Here is a 19,165-nt window from a genome sequence, read left to right on the forward strand (position 1 = left end):
CGGGAGCAGAACAGCAGAACTCCTCTGGAGTCAGTGGGGCTCAGCTGGTTTCCAGCCATGGAGGAGCCAGGTGGCCAGTCCCCTTGCACCCATGTGACGCGGGAAGAGAAAGGCAGGGGTGTCCAGCTGCAGCCAGAGGTTCTACTGCCGCAGGGCCATCTGTGACCACCAGATCTGACCTCCTGTATAGCTCAGGCTGCAGGGCTCCCCTGAATTAACTGTGCCTCGAGGCCGAGCGCTGGGCCTGTGCTAAGACCTATAGTGTGGGAAAACAGACCAGCTCGATTTAAACGTGTCAATGACAGAGAATCCCCCTGGCCCTTGGGCTGAAAACTGGCCAATCGCCTTCCCTGGTACAAAACTGCACCTGAATTCGGCCAGCTCCAGCTTCCAGCCTTTGGATTGTTCTGCCTTCGTCTGCTAGCCATAGGGTGTGGCTACACTTGCAGCTGTACAGCGCTGGGAGTTACAGCTGTGTAGGGCAAGCGCTGCAGTGTGGTCACACTGACAGCTACCAGCGCTGCACTGTGGCCACATTTGCAGCATTTGCAGCGCTGTTGGGAGTGGCTGAACAGGCATTCTGGGATATCTCCGAATACCTCTGGAGGCCAATGACAGCGCTTTTGGTGGCCACACGGGCAGAGCAGTGCTGCGTCACCAGCGCTGCAATCGTTATACCCCAGGCAGAGCAGGAGTACAGCCAGCGCGGCAGCCAGGGAGATACAGCGCTGGATGTGCCTTGCAAGTGTGGACAGTGAGTAAGTCGCAGCGCTGTAAAGCCACCACCAGCGCTGCAACTCTCCAGTGTAGCCAAGCCCTCAAGGCCCTCTCTGTACCCAGCTGTATGTCAGCAGGATGGCAGGTCACATGGCCTCTAGCGACTGCCACCGACACGCTTGGTGCTATACAGAGTGTGTGTGGGGGTGACATCCCATCCCCCAGCCGTGCCATCGCACATGCTAAAACGAGGTCACAGAGCAGTGGGAGGAAGAGCGACACTGGTTTAGCAGGGTTCAGGGCAGGATTAGTGATTACGAGGATGCATGCCCCCCCCATACACACTCATATGCACACCCACAAGCTCAGCAATCACACACATACTGATTGTATGCACCCCCCATGCAGTGATCACATGCATAGTGATCACACACACCCACAGTGACCCATTGACACACACAGTGATCGCTTGCTTTCTCTCTCTCACACACACACAGTGATTATATGCACAAACACACACAGTGACCACATTGGTGCGTGTGCACGCACACACACACACAGTGATCACACACAGACATACAGATACAGTGATCCCACACACACATACACAGTGATCACACACACACAAATGCGCAGATACAGTGATCACAGACACACACACACACACAGACACTGCTCTCTCACACTGTCTCTGTCTCACACACTGCTCTCTCTCTCTCACACACACACACTCACTCACACACACACAGACACTGCTCTCTCTCACACTGTCTCTGTCTCACACACTGCTCTCTCTCTCTCACACACACACACTCACTCACACACACACAGACACTGCTCTCTCTCACACTGTCTCTGTCTCACACACACTGCTCTCTCTCTCTCACACACACACACTCACTCACACACACACGCACCCCCGTGAGCTCAGCCCCCTGCCAGCCGGGGCCGCTCGGTCCATCGCTGCTCGGCGCGGCTCTCGGGGCGCTCGCTCCCCAGCCCCGGTCCCCGCCCCGCCGCAGCCGCCGGGCGCTGGGAGCCGCCGGCCCGCGCAGCTCAGCGCAGCGCAGCGCGGGGCGGGGGGGACGCGAGCGGCTGCAGCGCGCAGGGGGCGGCGCACGGGGGCGGCGCAGCCAGCCGGGGTCTGAGCAGCGCCCGGACCCGCCCGCGCTCCGCCGCCTCCAGCACCCAGGACAGAGCCGCGCAGGGGCCGGCGCAGCCGCTTCAGCACCGGGGACAGCGGCCGGTTCGCGCCGCTCTGCAGCCCCGGCCCCCCGCTCCGCCGGGACATGTCCCGCCGCCGCTAGAGGATGCAGCCGCCGCCCGCCCCCATGGCCTCGCTCCTGCGCCTCTGCCTGCTCGGCCTCCTGGCAAGTAAGTGCCCCCGGGCCTGCGAGCCCCGCTTGTGCCCGGGGGGGGCCGGCTGTGCCGGCGGGGGCCGGGCCTGCGAGCCCCGCTTGTGCCCGGGGGGGCCCGGCTGTGCCCGGGGGGGGGGGGCTGCGAGCCTCGCTTGTGCCCGGGAGGGCCCGGCTGTGCCCGGGGGGGGCGGGCCTGCGAGCCCCGCTTGTGCCCGGGGGGGCCCGGCTGTGCCCGGGGGGGGGGCCGGGCCTGCGAGCCCCGCTTGTGCCCGGGGGGGGGCCCGGCTGTGCCCGGGGGGGGGGGGCCGGGCCTGCGAGCCCCGCTTGTGCCCGGGGGGCCCGGCTGTGCCCGGGGGGGGGCTGCGAGCCTCGCTTGTGCCCGGGGGGGGGCCGGCTGTGCCCAGGGGGGGGCTGCGAGCCTCGCTTGTGCCCGGGGGGGGCCGGCTGTGCCCGGGGGGGGGCTGCGAGCCTCGCTTGTGCCCGGGGGGGGCCCGCTTGTGCCGGGGGGCCGGGCCGGGCCTGCGAGCCCCGCTTGTCCCCGGGGGGGGCCCCGCTTGTGCCCGGGGGGGGCCCGCTTGTGCCAGGGGGGGCCGGGCCGGGCCTGCGAGCCCCGCTTGTCCCCGGGGGGGGCCCCGCTTGTGCCCGGGGGGGGGGCCCGCTTGTGCCAGGGGGGGCCGGGCCGGGCCTGCGAGCCCCGCTTGTCCCCGGGGGGGGCCCCGCTTGTGCCCGGGGGGGGCCCGCTTGTGCCGGGGGGGCCGGGCCGGGCCTGCGAGCCCCGCTTGTCCCTAGGGGGGGCCCCGCTTGTGCCCGGGGGGGGCCCGCTTGTGCCGGGGGGGCCGGGCCGGGCCTGCGAGCCCCGCTTGTGCCCGGGGGGGGGGGCCCGGCTGTGCCCGGGTAGCAGCTCGGGAAGCCCGGCAGCCCTTGGGGGCGGGTGTGCTAAGACAAAGCCCCTAATGCCGGGCGGACCCTGTGCCCAGCTGCGGGAGGCGGGCGGGGGGGTGACTTCTAGTCCTAACGGGGAAGAAAGCCGAGGCCGGGGTACCACGGGACCCCTGGGGCTGGCACTGGTGGGGCCTTTCTCTCCCCTGCGTGCCCCCCCCCGCAGGCCGGGCTAAGGGGGCCAGGGCCCAGCGCGCCTCTGCCTCCCCCCGGCTTCAGGTTTCAAAGTCAGGTTTGTTTCTACTGGGTTAGTCCCAGTTCCGCTGCCCCCAATGCGGGGGGGGGTCTCAGCTGGTGTCAAGGGCCCTGGAGCTCCCCTGGGCTCAGAGCTGGGCCCCCCAGAACTGCCTCTTGCCAGAGAGAATCTCTGCACTTACCGGCCATTCAGCTGGGCAGGAGAAGGGATTGTCAGGGAATATTTCCAGATCTAGAGTGGGTGTGTCTAGCGGGTGCACACCCACACCCACAGATACACACACTTACCTCAGACGCACTCACATGCATACCCGACACACTCACCCCAGACACACTCACCTCAGACACACTCACCACACACACACACACTCACCTGACACATTCACCACACACACAACATCCCAGACACACTCACCACACACACACTCACTCACCTGAGACATTCACCACACACACACACTCACTCCAGACACACTCACCACACACACACACTCACCTGACACATTCACCACACACACACACACACACTCACTCACCCCAGACACACTCACCACACACATACACACACACCTGACACATTCACCACACACACACACTCACCCAGACACACTCACCCCAGACACACTCACAACACACACACACACTTACTCACCTGACACATTCACCACACACACACTCACCCAGACACACTCACCACACACACACTCACCTGACACATTCACCACACACACAACATCCCAGACACACTCACCACACACACACTCACTCACCTGAGACATTCACCACACACACACACACACACTCACTCCAGACACACTCACCACACACACACACTCACCTGACACATTCACCACACACACACACTCACCCAGACACTCACCACACACACACACACTCACCTGACACATTCACCACACACGCACACACTCACTCACCCCAGACACACTCACCACACACATACACACACACCTGACACATTCACCCCCCACACACACTCACCCAGACACACTCACCCCAGACACACTCACAACACACACACACACTTACTCACCTGACACATTCACCACACACACACTCACCCAGACACACTCACCACACACACACACTCACCTGACACATTCACCACACACACACACACACACACTCACTCACTCACCCCAGACACTCACCCCAGACACACTCACCACACATATACACACACACCTGACACATTCAGCCTCCACACACACTCACCCAGACACACTCACCACACACACACTCATCTGACACATTCACCACACACACACACACACACACACACTCACTCACCCCAGACACACTCACCCCAGACACACTCACAACACACACACAAACTTACTCACCTGACACATTCACCACACACACACACTCACCCCAGACACACTCACCACACACACACTCACCACACACACACACTCACCTGACACATTCACCACACACACACACACACACTCACCCCAGACACTCTCACACCAGACACACTCACCACACACATACACACACACACACCTGACACATTCACCACACACACACACACTCACCCCAGACACACTCACCACACACACACACTCACTCACCTGAGACATTCACCACACACACACACACACTCACTCCAGACACACTCACCACACACACACACTCACCTGACACATTCACCACACACACACACTCACCCAGACACACTCACCACACACACACACACTCACCTGACACATTCACCACACACACTCACTCACTCACCCCAGACACACTCACCACACACATACACACACACCTGACACATTCACCACACACACACACTCACCCAGACACACTCACCCCAGACACACTCACAACACACACACACACTTACTCACCTGACACATTCACCACACACACACTCACCCAGACACACTCACCACACACACACACTCACCTGACACATTCACCACACACACACACACTCACTCACTCACCCCAGACACACTCACCACACACATACACACACACACCTGACACATTCACCACACACACACACTCACCCAGACACACTCACCACACACACACTCATCTGACACATTCACCACACACACACACACACACACACACACACACACACACACTCACTCACTCACCCCAGACACACTCACCCCAGACACACTCACAACACACACACAAACTTACTCACCTGACACATTCACCACACACACACACTCACCCCAGACACACTCACCACACACACACTCACCACACACACACACACTCACCTGACACATTCACCACACACACACACACACACTCACCCCAGACACTCTCACACCAGACACACTCACCACACACATACACACACATACACCTGACACATTCACCACACACACACACACACACACACTCACCCCAGACACACTCACGCTCACCCTAGGCAACAATCAGCAGCAGGCCAGCTCTGTTCAGTTAGGCGCGAGATCATGTTAATTCCAGAGGAACAAGGGGGATTAGAAAAAGTCAAATCTCCCTTGTTAGCCAGGCACTTCCAGATCCCACCTCCCCCTTCAGATGGAAATAGTGCTCAGGTCCCACAGCATGGGCTGCCGCTGGACAGACAGGGGCTGTGGTGAATGGAGATTTGCCAGACAGACAGACACTGTTTGGGCCTCACGTTGTGCCAGAGGCAGACTCTAGCTGTAGCTCTTGCAGTGCAGGGTGGTGCAGTGCGAACCGGGCGGTGCTCAGCCCCAGACATGTCCCCCCGGCTCAGTGCCCTTCCCCCAGCTTTTCTGCACCATGCTGGCTGCTCAGCATGATTTACTGCCCTGACTCCCATTAGTCACAGAGCTGGAGCTGCTGAGCCTGGGCACCCCAGAGGTGACAGCGGGGGCTTTGTGTTAACTGCGGTGACACATCGCAGGCATCCAGCTGTCAGGCCACACAGAGAGAAAAAGTTACTGACAAGCCCTGCCGGGCCCAGGTTGCCGGGGAGCTCCCCATACAGGGCCAACTTTGAATTCAATGATTTCCGTACCTGAGTCATCCCTGGCTGCTTTGTGCTGTAGCAGAGACAGAGGTTTGGTTACACTCCCAGAGCAGGTTATATCTTGCAGTGCTAAACGCTCTTCTGGCTGGACATCAATTGTGTTTGCACATTCATTGTCTGGGCAGCTTCCTCATAGGTGTCCAACACCCAGCACTCCCCAGCTGTGAACAAAGCAGCTGCTGGAAACCTGAGCCCCAGGTGGGGCTAGGTGTGAACACACACATGCACGCACTTGGAATTGACCGTCCGGAAATGTAAAACTGAGAGACGAAAGCTTTTTTCACAATGCAGATATAGCCTGTGGAACTCCTTGCCACAAGATATAACCACGCTGGAATGTTTAGCAGGATTGGAAAATGCATTGCATGATGACAGCAGCTGCCATTACATTAGCCAGGATAAAAATAGTGCAGAAGGGCCCTAAACTCTTTTGCACGAGCCACCCGCTCACTGACGGGGGCAGGGAAAATGTTCTTTGCCTTTGGGAAACTCCCCCCACACCTCGTGGGGCGCCTTGCGCCTTGGGACTCAGCACTGCGGCTGACAGGCGAGTGAGCTAGGCTGGTGGGAGATGGCAATTCCGGTGGGTGGCTGGATTGACCCCACTTCCTTCCACCCCAGGCCTTGTCGCTGGTTCCCAGGGCTGGGGGCTCCTTGCGCCATTGCTGGAGCCTGGATTCTTGCCTGGCTTAGTGGGGCTGATCCAAAGTCCGCTGCAGTCCAGGAAAAAGCCCCCAGTGGCTTTAGCGTAGTGCTGGTCAAAGAGCACAGGCTGGTGCTACAGACACGGCCCCGGGAGCTGCTGCCTTGTTCCCCCTCAGGAGAGTGGCGCCCTCCTGGGCGTGTGGGGTTAATCCAATGCCAAGTGCTGCGCAGACTGGCAGTGCTCAACGGAACTGTTCCCCGAGAAGCAGCTGCACTTGCAGCTCGTTTCTGAAGTGAGACGATGGATGTGGAACTGACCTTCACCCCACCTCTGTGAAATGTGAGTTCCTCCAGCATCACAGCCCAAAGGGTCGCCAAGAACATTAAATGCGGCTGTGTCTGGGGCAGAGAGCAGCAGCCAACTAGCACCACAGTGCAGAGGGGAGGGGGAATTTGGTCTGAGGCTGCTGCTGTGAAGCATGTGCTTACAGAAATGTGCTGCAGGGGCCAGAGAGGCTCTCGGGGTTTCAGTTCTCAATACGCAGTAGAGCGGAAGGACACAATTCGTCTTGGAAGCGTGAAGGGCTGTGAGGCAGCTGGGCCAGGGGCTGCAGCTGGGACTCGGGGTGATTAGATATTTCACACCTTGGAAATTAAGCCCAGGCTGTGGAGGGTGATTCCCCTTGCTCTGAGCTGCAGCTGACTCATAGACTCATAGACTTTAAGGTCAGAAGGGACCAATGTGATCATCTAGTCTGACCTCCTGCACAAAGCAGGCCACAGAACCCTACCCCTCCACTTTTATAACAAACCCCTAACCTATGTCCGAGTTATTGAAGTCCTCAAATTGTGGTTTGAAGGACACAGACTAAGGAAACGCCAAACCCTTTTGTAACCAATGGAAACTTTTAGCTTAGCTGCAGCAGCCAGCAGCCAGGAGCCCTGGGGACCCGGTGACCCCCAAAGCAGCCTGGAGAGGCCCTTGGCTGAAATACGCCCAGTCTCACACCGTGTCCTTCCTGCTTGGCCCTAGTTCACAGACCAGCCTTTTCTTCTGCAAACCCACATCTGCTTCTCAAGAGATTTGCAGGCTGGCAGCAACAAGGGCAGGGTTGAGCAATATCAGCTTCTTCCCTGCTGAACTCCACTGCACCAGCAAGGCCCTCCCAGCTCTGCTGAGGTTTCTGTTCCTTCCTCGGGTCAATGGGAGCTTCTGGTGCCATTTATCTCCTGGGGTTTGACACTTGGGACCAAAGCTCCGGCTCGGGGAGGAGCTTCCAGAGGCACTTGTGGGAGGGCTAGGAAAAGTGGCACCTTGCTGTGGGAGAGGGCAAAGCTCAGCTGGTCTTCGTTCTGCGGCTGCTGCTTCCCTCTGTGAGCCCCATCCTGCAGCCTGGCTTTGGGGGGACCAGCTGCCTCGCAGGCCCGGCCCCTTTGTGTGACACAACACGGCCCCACGTGCGACCAGCCCCTTCATGTGACACAACACGGCCCCACACTGGACTGGCCCCTTCATGTGACACAACACGGCCCCATGCGGGCCCGGCCCTGTCGTGTGACACCACATGGCCCCACGCGGGCCCGGCCCTGTCGTGTGACACAACACGGCCTCACGTGGGCCCTGCCCTGTCGTGTGACACAACACGGCCTCACGCGGGACCAGCCCTGTCGTATGACAGAACACGGCCCCACGTGGCACCGGCCTCTTCGTGTGACACAACACGGCCCCACGCGGGCCCTGCCCTGTCGTGTGACACAACACGGCCTCACGCGGGACCAGCCCTGTCGTATGACAGAACACGGCCCCACGTGGCACCGGCCTCTTCGTGTGACACAACACGGCCCCACGCGGGCCCTGCCCTGTCGTGTGACACAACACGGCCTCACGCGGGACCAGCCCTGTCGTATGACAGAACACGGCCCCACGTGGCACCGGCCTCTTCGTGTGACACAACACGGCCCCACGCAGGAGAAGCCGACTCACTCGGGAAGGGCCCAGCTGAGACACTGCCGGGGGGCAGGGCTCCCTAGGCCCCCCAAAGGTCCCACTGTCCCTCATTTACCCTCTCTTCTACCCCAGCTGGCAACACTGGGGGTGGGGGAATGTGGCTGGAACAGGGCTGGGCCCTCAGACAGCCCCTGTGTGTTTGGCTGCAGCCACTTAGCCTCGCTCTGTCTCTCGCCCCTTCCCAGGTGGGTTTACCCTCCGCCCGTCGGCCTGGGGCGTGGGTGGCTATGCCAGCGTCTCCTCCTCGGCTGGCCTGGTCAGGCAGGGCTCAATTCTCAGTGGCCCTGTTCCTGGCGGGGGGAGGTGGCTTTAGGCAGAAGTAAGAGCAGCCTCAAGGCTCTTCTGCTCAGCTTCCCCTGGAAGCAGAGACTAGCCAGTGTGCAGTGCGCTCAGCTATGCCCCGATCCACCCCCCTGCTTGGGGCTTGGCTGGGGAGGTGCAGAGCCCCACACGGGGGAGTGTGATTCTGAGCGGGGCATTTCCACCCACTTTATGACTCGGAGTCAGTGACCCCTACAGGGGAAAGGCCCCAAGTCCCATTCCCTGCTCCCCGAGCCAGCCAGTCCCCACCCCGGGGCTGGATCGGAGCCGATGACCCCTACAGGGGAAAGGCCTCAAGTCCCATTCCCTGCTCCCCGAGCCAGCTAGTCCCCGCCCCGGGGCTGGATCGGAGCCAATGACCCCTACAAGGGAAAGGCCCCGTGTCCCATTCCCTGCTCCCCGAGCCAGCCAGTCCCCGCCCCGGGGCTGGATCGGAGCCGATGACCCCTACAGGGGAAAGGCCCCGTGTCCCAGTCCTGATCCTCAGCCTCTCACGGATCAGCCCCATATTTCCGAGCTCTGGTCAGCGCTGGCAGAAAAACGAGTTTGTGGAACGTAGCTTGTTTCTGTGCCCCTCCCCCGTCTCTGCCTGGAAACTGCACTTTCGGGGTTGGCGTTGTGCCTGGATCGATATTTCAGAGCTCTCGGACTCAAGCCCTCGCTGCGCTTTGCGGCCTGCCTGAGCCCCGGCCCAGAGACGCGGTTACACTGTCAGGAAACGCGGGTGTTGTGCCCTGGCTTCCGAGGGGAGCGTGAGGGAGCGTTAGCCAGTGGGGTGGGGGCAGCTGAGCCGAGTCGTGCCAAGGCTTGGACCGGGGTGTCAGCTGGAAGGGGAGGGGCCCTGTGGTTTAGTGGCCTGGCCCGGCACTCAGAAGACATGGTGGGGAGGGTGTTCCATGCCTGGCTCTGCTGAGGGACCTGGGGCAAGTCACTTACTGTCTCTGTGCCTCAGTTTCCCCACCTATAAAATGATACTGGCCTCCTGTGCCACATGCTTTGAGATCTACACATGGTGCAGCCATTCCCTCCAGCTCCCAGCCCTGCCCAGAGCTGCATCCCTCCCTGCCACTGCCCAGCTCCTGGGCCCGGGAGCTCGCCCTGCTGCCCCCGCTGAGCTGCCATGCCCTCTAGCAGCAAGGGGAGGAGGTGTCTCTAGTGCAGCGGGTGCTGGGTCTTACCTGCAGCCCTGCACTCGCCCGCCAGCCCCAGAGCGAGCTCTGTGCCCCCCTGGCTGAGAGGGGTTATTTTGAAACTCGGCAGTCGCTGCACCCCTTGCAGCCTGGCAGGGGGGTAGTTGGGATCCAGCTGCAGCAGCGGCTGGGGCAGATCCTGGGGGGGTGAGGCAGGAGGAGCGGCTGATTGACAGTGACAAGCAGTGAGTCTGCTGCCAGGACTGGGAAAAGGGGGGTGGGGGATGCAGAGTGACAGGCACCAAGGGAGGGCAGCGCTGGGCCCCTGCTCTGCCTTCCTCTCCCCTTCCCTGGCCGGGACCCAGCAGGCTGATGAGACGGGCCCCCTCAGCCCCACGTGGGGCAGGGTGGAGCAGTTGCTCAGTTGGCGACAGGGCTCAGAACAGGGGAGTGCCAAGGGTGGTGCATGGACGGACAGACGGTCACACCCCTGCACCAGCCCAGGGAGGCATCTGGGGCTGCAGAGCCCTGGACATGGGAGCAAGGGAATAAACCCACAGGCCCAGGGAAGTGGGAGGGTGCGGCTGAGCATGGGGCTGAGCACAGGGCAGCCTCCGGAGCAGAGCCGGCACCTGGCCCAAGCACCCCTGCAGCTGGGCCCTCCCCACCAGGCACTCACCCCCCTGCCTGTTCCCCTCCCCCAGCAGCCCCCACTCGCTGAGGCTCAGAACTGGGGCAGGGGGGACATCAGCGGCATGAGGCCTCCGCCCTGCCTGGCGCTCAGCCTGGCATCCCCCCTGCCCGTGGTGAGCTGCACGCACTGGGCCAAATCCCCCACGGTGTAACCCTGCTCCAGCTGGGCTTGGCTCCTTGGTGATTAGTGATAAGGACGGAGCCGGCTGCTGGGCTGGCTACAAAGGCAGCGTGTAATGAGGGGCAGAGGGCCCGCGAGCACAGAGCTATCAGCGGCGCCCAGGAGGAGGCAAGATGAGACGGTGCCCGAGTGCCAGCCCCAGAATCCTCCGCAGGCCCTGACCCCACGGGCAAGGCTCATTACAGGCCCTTTGAAGCAGCCTGTCAGTCACCAGCGCCTTCATCCCCAAGGACGGGTGGGCGGGCAGGCGCCGAGCTGCTCTGGGGATGAATGTCCCGAGGAGCCAGGGCTCCGGCCTGGCTCAGACAGGACAATGGGGGCTGATGGGCCAGGATCCGTGTGCACATGTGGGCGGGTATTCCCAGCCATGGGGTTCTGACCCCAGGCGCTGGTGGTATGTGGGACCGGAGGGCAGGGGCAAAGCTGGGGGGCTGTAGAATAAGCCCCATTTCTTGCTGTCTGTCTGTAGGTCTGCTTCCTCTCCATGTGTCTGTCTTAGCTGCAGGACCCAGTACTGCAGTTATATGAATAGGTCATGTTTCTAACACCCCTTTCACCCCAAACTGCTTTACAGACTGAGAGAGGGAACTGCTCACCCAGCACCAAGATGCAGCCATCTCTGGGGTGAGGTGCAGGGGCTGGTTATACAGAGATTCCTCGCCTGGCACCAAGATGCAGCTGCCTCTGGGGTGAGGTGCCATGGCTGGTTATACAGAGATTCCTCGTCCGGCACCAAGCTGCAGCTGCCTCTGGGGTGAGGTGCAGGGGCTGGTTATACAGGGATTCCTCATCCAGCACCGAGATGCAGCCGCCTCTGGGGTGAGGTGTGCAGGCTGTTTAACAGCCCCACAGCAATGCTGCCAAGAGTTTGACAGGAAAGGCAAATCCCGTATCTATGGGAGCCTGTTGGGGCAGTTTAGGGAGGGTGAATGTCACACCCCACACTGAGATTTGGCCAGGACACCAGGGTCACACCCTGCTGCTCACTGAAAACCACTCGGACCCTCCACGTCCGGCCCTCCCTGAGTGGGGCTGGTGATGAGGGGGCTGTGCCCCAAGAAGGGCTGAAGGGCCCTGTGACGCAGGAAAGAGTGGGGTAGACTGACCTGGGAATGTCATTTAGTTTTACTGGGGCTGTCTGCGTGGGGGATAGGAGAGCAGGGGATGACTTTAGGTGAGGGACGGTACCTGAGTCTGTAACCTGAGCCGGGAAGGGGGTGGGGAGTCGACACCTTTGCCAGGCAAGCTGGACAAAGGGAGGGAGCCTGCTGGAGGGGTTTTTGGTTTCAGTTTGGGGCTGGCTGGGAAGAGGCAGGGAACCCCAAGTCTGGGGTCTAAGCTCCTTGCCCCCCAGAGGGACCTGGCTGAGGGGTCCTGGTTGTACCTACAAGCCCTGCTTGGGACTGTGTTCCTGTCATCTAATAAACCTTCTGGGTTACTGGCTGGCTGAGAGTCCCGGTGAATGGCAGGAAGTGGGGGTGCAGGGCCTTGACTCCCCCACACTCCAGGACAGGCCCCCATAGTTGGAACAAACCCTCCCCGGGAACAGCCAGGTGAGTGTTATTGTCCGGGCTGCCTGTCTGGCAGGGGCCCGAGGGCAGTGCTGAGCACTTGGCGGGGGTCCTGTCCCTTGGGGCAGCGGGGGTCTGGCCATTGCACTCAGACTGAGCTGGGATTCCCCCTCCCATGCTGGGCTGGGCAAGCCAGGCGCTAGGCCCCCCGGGCCCCCAGACAAGCCCATCTCGGAGCTGGTGGTGGCATTCCAGCAGCCGCTCCCTCGCTGGACCCTTCTGCAGACGCCACAGCTGGGAGCTGGTGTGGAAGGAATATTTGGGGCCAGAGCAGCGGCTCAGCTCCCACTGGCAGGACCCAGTGGGGTGTGGGGCAGGCCAGGCTGGAAGAGGTGCTGTGTGGGTGCTGGGGTCTCACCCCTTGATCCCCCCCTTGCCCTCAGGAAGCCTGGGCACCGACACAGAGGAGCGGCTGGTTGAGCACCTCCTGGACCCGTCCCGCTACAACAAGCTGATCCGCCCGGCCACCAATGGCTCGGAGCTGGTGACCGTGCAGCTCATGGTGTCGCTGGCCCAGCTCATCAGCGTGGTGAGTTTGCTGGGTCTGCAGCACGGTGGGGGGCTTGCACCTGCTGCCCTGGGCAGAGACCAGGTGCTGGAGGGGTGAAGGTGCTTGGGGGTGGGAGGGGAGGCTGGGCACAAGGGGTTTCCTGGGCTGTGCTGAGCATCAGTCCCTCACACCAGTCATGGGCTGCAAACACTCCCAGACAGGCACGTGTGTAAACCCACCACACGGGGACACACCAGTGCATGTGCAACCCCACGTGCAGGGAGACACTGGCTCCCTGTTCACACTCGTGCTTTGCACGCAGGTACATGCACGCTCAAGGGCCTGGGTCTGGCCCAGCTCTGCTGCCAGAACAGCCCCATGGAGCAAATCCCCTCCTGGCACCGCCCCTGCCCAGCCAGCACAGGTGGCTCCGGCGCTGCTGTGGGGCGCTGGGGGCCGGGCTGCACCTGTGGCTGCTGCTGAGCTACCCACGTGGGGGGAGGGAATACAGTTTGACCTCTCTGAGCTCTCTGCCTGGCTGTCCCTGCCCATAGCGGCCAGCCCCAGCCCTGCCCTCTGCCCCCGACCCTGCTAACGCCGCCTCGGTCCTGTTTGCAGCATGAGAGGGAACAGATCATGACGACCAACGTGTGGCTGACACAGGTGAGACGCCTGGCGTGGGGCCCAGCAGAGCCAGGCACGGCTGGTTGGGCGGCAGGGGCTGGGCTGGTTGGGTGGTAGGAGCAAGGGCAGGACCGGTTGGGATGTAGGGGCCGGGCACGGCCGGTTGGGCGGCAGGGGCAGGGATGGTTGGGTGGCAGGGTCCGGCTCCGGGCCGGGCCGGTTGGGATGTAGGGACAGGGCCGGTTGGGCAGCAGGGGCTGGGCCGGGCCGGTTGGGTGGCAGTTGGAGCAGGACCAGTTGGGTGGCAGGGGCCGGGCATGGCCGGTTGGGCGGCAGGGGCAGGGATGGTTGGGTGGCAGGGTCCGGGTCGGGCCGGGCCGGTTGGGATGTAGGGACAGGACCAGTTGGGTGGCAGGGGCCGGGCATGGCCGGTTGGGCGGCAGGCGCAGGGCCAGAGCCAGGGCCGATTGGGAGGCAGGGGCGGGGCATGGCCGGTTGGGCAGCAGAGGCAGGGGCCAGGCCTGGGTTGTTGGGCGGCAGGGAGCGGGCCGGGCGGTGCTGAGGCCGTGCCATGCTCTCCGCAGGAGTGGGAGGATTACCGCCTCACCTGGAAACCAGGGGACTTTGACAACATGCAGAAGGTGCGCCTGCCCTCCAAGCACATCTGGCTGCCGGACGTCGTCCTCTACAACAAGTAGGTGCCACCCCCCAGGACCCCTGTCCCCCAGCGGCTCCAGCCTCTGGGCCCACTCACTTTGGCTGAGGGTTCTGCCCAGAGTGGACTTGGCCTGATCTGTGGGGGAGCCTCAGGGGTGGGCAGAGGCAGCATCTTGTTCCCCCACTCCCAGCCGTCCCAGATCCCAGCGGCTCTGCTCAGACTCACAGAGGAGCTGCGAACCCAGCTGGGTGTTTTCCACTCCTATCCCCAGCTCCTGGCGGCTGCTGCCTGGGGAGACGGAGCCCGGCTCTGCTGGGCAGAACAGTCCTGGTGGAGCGAGAGAGCCCTGCCGCCTCACGGCCCTTCTCCTATCCCCAGTGCCGACGGGACGTACGAGGTCTCCTTTTACTCCAACGCGGTCGTCTCCTACGACGGCAGCATCTTCTGGCTGCCCCCGGCCATCTACAAGAGCGCCTGCAAGATCGAGGTCAGGCACTTCCCGTTTGACCAGCAGAACTGCACCATGAAGTTCCGCTCGTGGACCTACGACCGGACGGAGATCGACCTGGTGTTGAAGAGCGACGTGGCCAGCCTGGATGACTTCACGCCCAGCGGCGAGTGGGACATCATCGCCCTGCCAGGGCGGCGGAACGAGAACCCTGACGACTCCACCTACGTGGACATCACCTACGACTTCATCATCCGCCGCAAGCCGCTCTTCTACACCATCAACCTCATCATCCCCTGCATCCTCATCACCTCGCTGGCCATCCTGGTCTTCTACCTGCCCTCTGACTGCGGCGAGAAGATGACGCTCTGCATCTCCGTGCTGCTGGCCCTCACCGTCTTCCTGCTGCTCATCTCCAAGATCGTGCCGCCCACCTCGCTGGACGTGCCGCTGGTGGGCAAGTACCTGATGTTCACCATGGTGCTGGTGACCTTCTCCATCGTCACCAGCGTGTGTGTGCTCAACGTGCACCACCGCTCACCCACCACCCACACTATGCCGCCCTGGGTCAAGGTGGTCTTCCTGGACAAGCTGCCCACCGTCCTCTTCATGAAGCAGCCGCGCCAGAACTGTGCCCGCCAGCGGCTGCGCCAGCGCCGGCAGAACCAGGAGCACACCAGCAGCAGCTTCTTCTTGAGGGAGAGCGCCCGCTCCTGCACCTGCTTTGCCAACCAGGCCACCATCACGAAGTTTGGCGCGGGGGGCGGCCGGCAGTTCACCGAGGCAGCTGACAGTGCCAATGGCTACCGGGAGCGGCAGGGGCAGGCCCCAGCACCCAGCCAGCAGTGCTGCTGCGGGGTGGAGGAGGCGGTAGATGGGGTGCGCTTCATTGCAGACCACATGAGGAGCGAGGACGATGACCAGAGCGTGAGTCGGGGGAGCTGGCGGAGGCAGAGAGGGAAGGTGGGAGGAGGGTGTGCAAGGGGGAATGGATACGTCTGTGTGTGAGCACAATCATCCATAGCAGGCTGTATGCATGTACGTGGCTGCACACACAGCCGGGATTGTGTGTGTGTGTGTGTGTGTGTGTGTGTGTGTGTGTGTGTGTACAGAAGCATGCGTGTCCCTGGCACTGCCCTCTCCACCCCTGTGCATGTTGGTTTCTTTTGCTGACCCCGCTGCTGGCCAGGGGCTCTGCTCCGTGGCTGCGTGACGTCTTACCTGGGCAATGCGTGGCCACGGAGGGTGGGCTCAGGCCTGAGCATGGAACAGTCCTGCCCCAGACACGCAGGCTCCCTCTGCCCCCTTTGCTGCCAAGCCTGGGGCAGAGACAGCACGGCAAACCTGCCCGCTCGGAGCAGATCCCGGCACCGGCCTCTCCCCAGCCGGGGTGGGCAAACTTCATCCCTGGAGGCAGCCGGAGTCGCCCAGGGAGGTGGTGAAAGCGCTGCGCCCCCTGCTGGCAGCCCGCAGTACAACAGCCGGGTGGACCCTCTGCCCTGGGGTACAGCCCCTTAGGCCCAGCTCCTGCGTAAGTGCAGGGGAGACCCCCCCCAACTACCACCCCTCTGCGGGGGACGGGGGGTCGACCATAATTCACCGACATGTTTGCACAGGAGCACTGCCAGGTGCCCACGAGCCCTGCAGGGACAAGCCGCGAGGCGTGCCCACACCCGGTGCCCTGCGGTGCTGTGCTGTGCTTGGGGGCCTGGAGGGAGGCGACCCGGACGGGGCTGCAGGACGAGCTTCCCTCTCCTCCAAGCCCAGCCTGCAGGGCTGGCGGGAAGGCGCCGGCCCTGAGCTCTCAACGCAAACGGCAAAGTCCAAAATCAATATCCTCCTTCTGCTCGGCTGGGCCCCGGTGGAAGCCCATGAAATATTCAGGGGAGATGCAGGCAGGGGCGGGGGCAGGGAGGCTGGCTGTGGCTGTGGGATTTCTGCCAACACACAGAGGGTGGGGGCTTGTGAAATGCAAATATGCCAAGTGCCAGGGTAACCCTGCGGCGGGATTCCAGCAGGCCCAGCCCCCCAGCCCCCATCCCTTCCTCCTGGGCCTCCAGACCGTCAGCTCCTGCCCCAGCCAGTCACTCCAGGAGCAGGCCAGGCCCCGATTTAGGAGTTGCTATAGTAACCAGAACTGTCTCTCATGAGAGCAGCTCAGGTGCTGCAGTTTTTGGATGAGGGGTGGGCGGGAGAGATCCAGGGAGGGGCCCAGCTCAGAGGGGCACCGGCCCCTGGCACAGCACAGGCCCTTGGGGGAGATGTGGGCAGCCCTGGCCTGGCAGGGGAGCTCTAGGCACATGTGGCTTGGCAAGGGGGGGTGGGATGGAGGCCCGTGTGCAGAGCTGCATGTACTAGGGTATCCCAGGGGTGCATGTGCTGCAGGTGCGGAGCGTGGGGCATTGGCAGAGCGGTGGGGGAGGTGCCAGCGCAGCCCTTGCTGTGTGGCCCATGGGTCGAGTTCCACGTTCCTGGAACAATCCCTACTTTACAGAGGGGAACAAAGAGGCCTCTGCAGGGGAAGTCACTTCCCGGAAGTTACATGGCAGGTCCAGGGCAGAGGTGGCAGTGCCCAGAACTACACAGTGCCAGAGGTGGGCTGAGCCCACCTGCTCCTGCCACATGGCTGCACTGCCTCTGCCTGGGCCAGGTTCGCCGCTGGCCAGGACCTGCAGCTCTGCCTCCCTTAGCACAAATCCAGCCCAGGGGAGGAAGCTGCCCGTCCCAGGGCCTGGTGGAAGCGAAGGTGAATGCCGGTTACCGGGCTCCTCGTGTCCCTGCCTCTAGCACATGCCAATTTTTGGGTCTTGCCGTGATCTCTAGGCAGCAGAACTAATTTGTTCCCTGTCTGTCCCTCCTCCAAGCTGCGCTGAGGTCCCATCTGTCATGTCTCAGCCAGGCTCCCTGCGAAGCGGATGCTGTTGGCCAAGGATAGAAATGAGAGCATGACTCAGGCATGAAATTGCTCCTTCCCAGACCCATAGCAAGAGAGGAAAGTAGCACAGGACAGGAGCGCCTGGCCAGGCCTAGTGCTGCCGTATGGGCAGGGGCGAGAGCAGCTGATGCAGCTTGCATGGCTGGTGAGGGAAGATAGGTCCAGTGTGTGGGGCGGCCGTGCCCTGGATCCTGAACACACCGTCTCCTTCCAGGTGAGCGAGGACTGGAAATACGTGGCCATGGTGATCGACCGCCTCTTCCTGTGGATCTTCGTCTTTGTCTGTGTCTTCGGGACCATCGGCATGTTCCTCCAGCCACTCTTCCAGAACTACGCCACCAACTCCCTGCTGCAGCTCAACCACGGCCCGCCCAGCTCCAAATAGGGCTGGGGGAAGGCAGGCGGCCTGCCCCGTGTGCACGGAGCCATCATCCCATGCAGACAGCGGCCTGGTGCGCATGGCTGGAGCACACAGGCCCGGGGGAGTCTGGGGAGGGGGCTCTCAGGGCCTTGCTGCTGTTTTCGGTGCTGCCTCTGCCCGAAGGGGTCCTGGCTCCTGCTGCTGGGGGTTGGGGGGGCGTGCTCCACGTCTGCCCCATTGAGAGCAAAATCCCAGGAACTAACGGAGGAGACAGGCTGGGCACAGATCTAGCCCCAGACTTGAGGCCGGGTGCAGCTCGAGGTGCCCCGGCCCTTCCTGGGGGCGGGGGGGGGGGGAAGGACAGGACTGCTCCAGCAACTGTGCTTGGGGGACAAAGAGGGCTCTCCTCCCCCCAGAGATCAGCGAGGCCAAACAGTCCCCACAGTAGCAAGGCGTGAGTGGAGTGGGGCCCTCGATCTCTGCCGTGAAGCTGCTGCCAGGTCGCATGTGGCTGGGGGCAGGGCTGGCTAGGCATGCTCCAGCTCATCAGGGCAGGGTGCAGGCAGCAGCTGGGGGTGAACGGGCCCCAGACACGTCCTCTGCACTGAGCCCGGAGCCCGTCGCTGTGTTCAGCCAACTGTGTCTCTGGAAGCTCAGGGGCGGGGGGGGGGCGACACTGCCCTGGGCAGCCTCAGACGTCCACTGCTGCTTCCAATGTCACCACAGCCCAATAAATAATCACACGGAATTGGGGGGGGGAGATTTGTTTAAAACCTGGTTTAATTTGACCCCCTTTTATTTCTAAGCCCCCTCATCATGGGGCGCCCTGGAGCAGGGGAGAGGCAGGGCTGGGAGGGCAC

The 19,165-nt window shown here is 62.4% G+C and overlaps 1 protein-coding gene across 1 annotated transcript; it reads left to right on the top strand.

The window, feature by feature from the left end:
- The first annotated feature begins 2,002 nt into the window (after positions 1–2,002).
- Positions 2,003–18,947, top strand: CHRNB2 (cholinergic receptor nicotinic beta 2 subunit). Its single transcript, XM_050930088.1, has 6 exons — positions 2,003–2,091; positions 13,173–13,318; positions 13,898–13,942; positions 14,488–14,597; positions 14,940–15,936; positions 18,159–18,947. The coding sequence occupies exons 1-6, from the start codon at positions 2,028–2,030 to the stop codon at positions 18,327–18,329; spliced, it is 1,533 nt and encodes a 510-aa protein (XP_050786045.1). The 5' UTR covers positions 2,003–2,027; the 3' UTR covers positions 18,330–18,947.
- The last annotated feature ends 218 nt before the right edge of the window (positions 18,948–19,165 follow it).

The sequence above is a fragment of the Gopherus flavomarginatus genome, chromosome 20, assembly GCF_025201925.1.
Source record: "Gopherus flavomarginatus isolate rGopFla2 chromosome 20, rGopFla2.mat.asm, whole genome shotgun sequence".
NCBI classification, from domain to species: domain Eukaryota; kingdom Metazoa; phylum Chordata; order Testudines; family Testudinidae; genus Gopherus; species Gopherus flavomarginatus.

Bases quoted from the DNA above. Each gene is read 5' to 3' on its own strand.
- CHRNB2 (XM_050930088.1), top strand. From the start codon at position 2,028: ATGCAGCCGCCGCCCGCCCCCATGGCCTCGCTCCTGCGCCTCTGCCTG. The intron at 13,319-13,897 runs GTGAGTTTGCTG...TCCTGTTTGCAG, and splicing joins TGGCCCAGCTCATCAGCGTG to CATGAGAGGGAACAGATCAT. The intron at 14,598-14,939 runs GTAGGTGCCACC...TCCTATCCCCAG, and splicing joins GACGTCGTCCTCTACAACAA to TGCCGACGGGACGTACGAGG.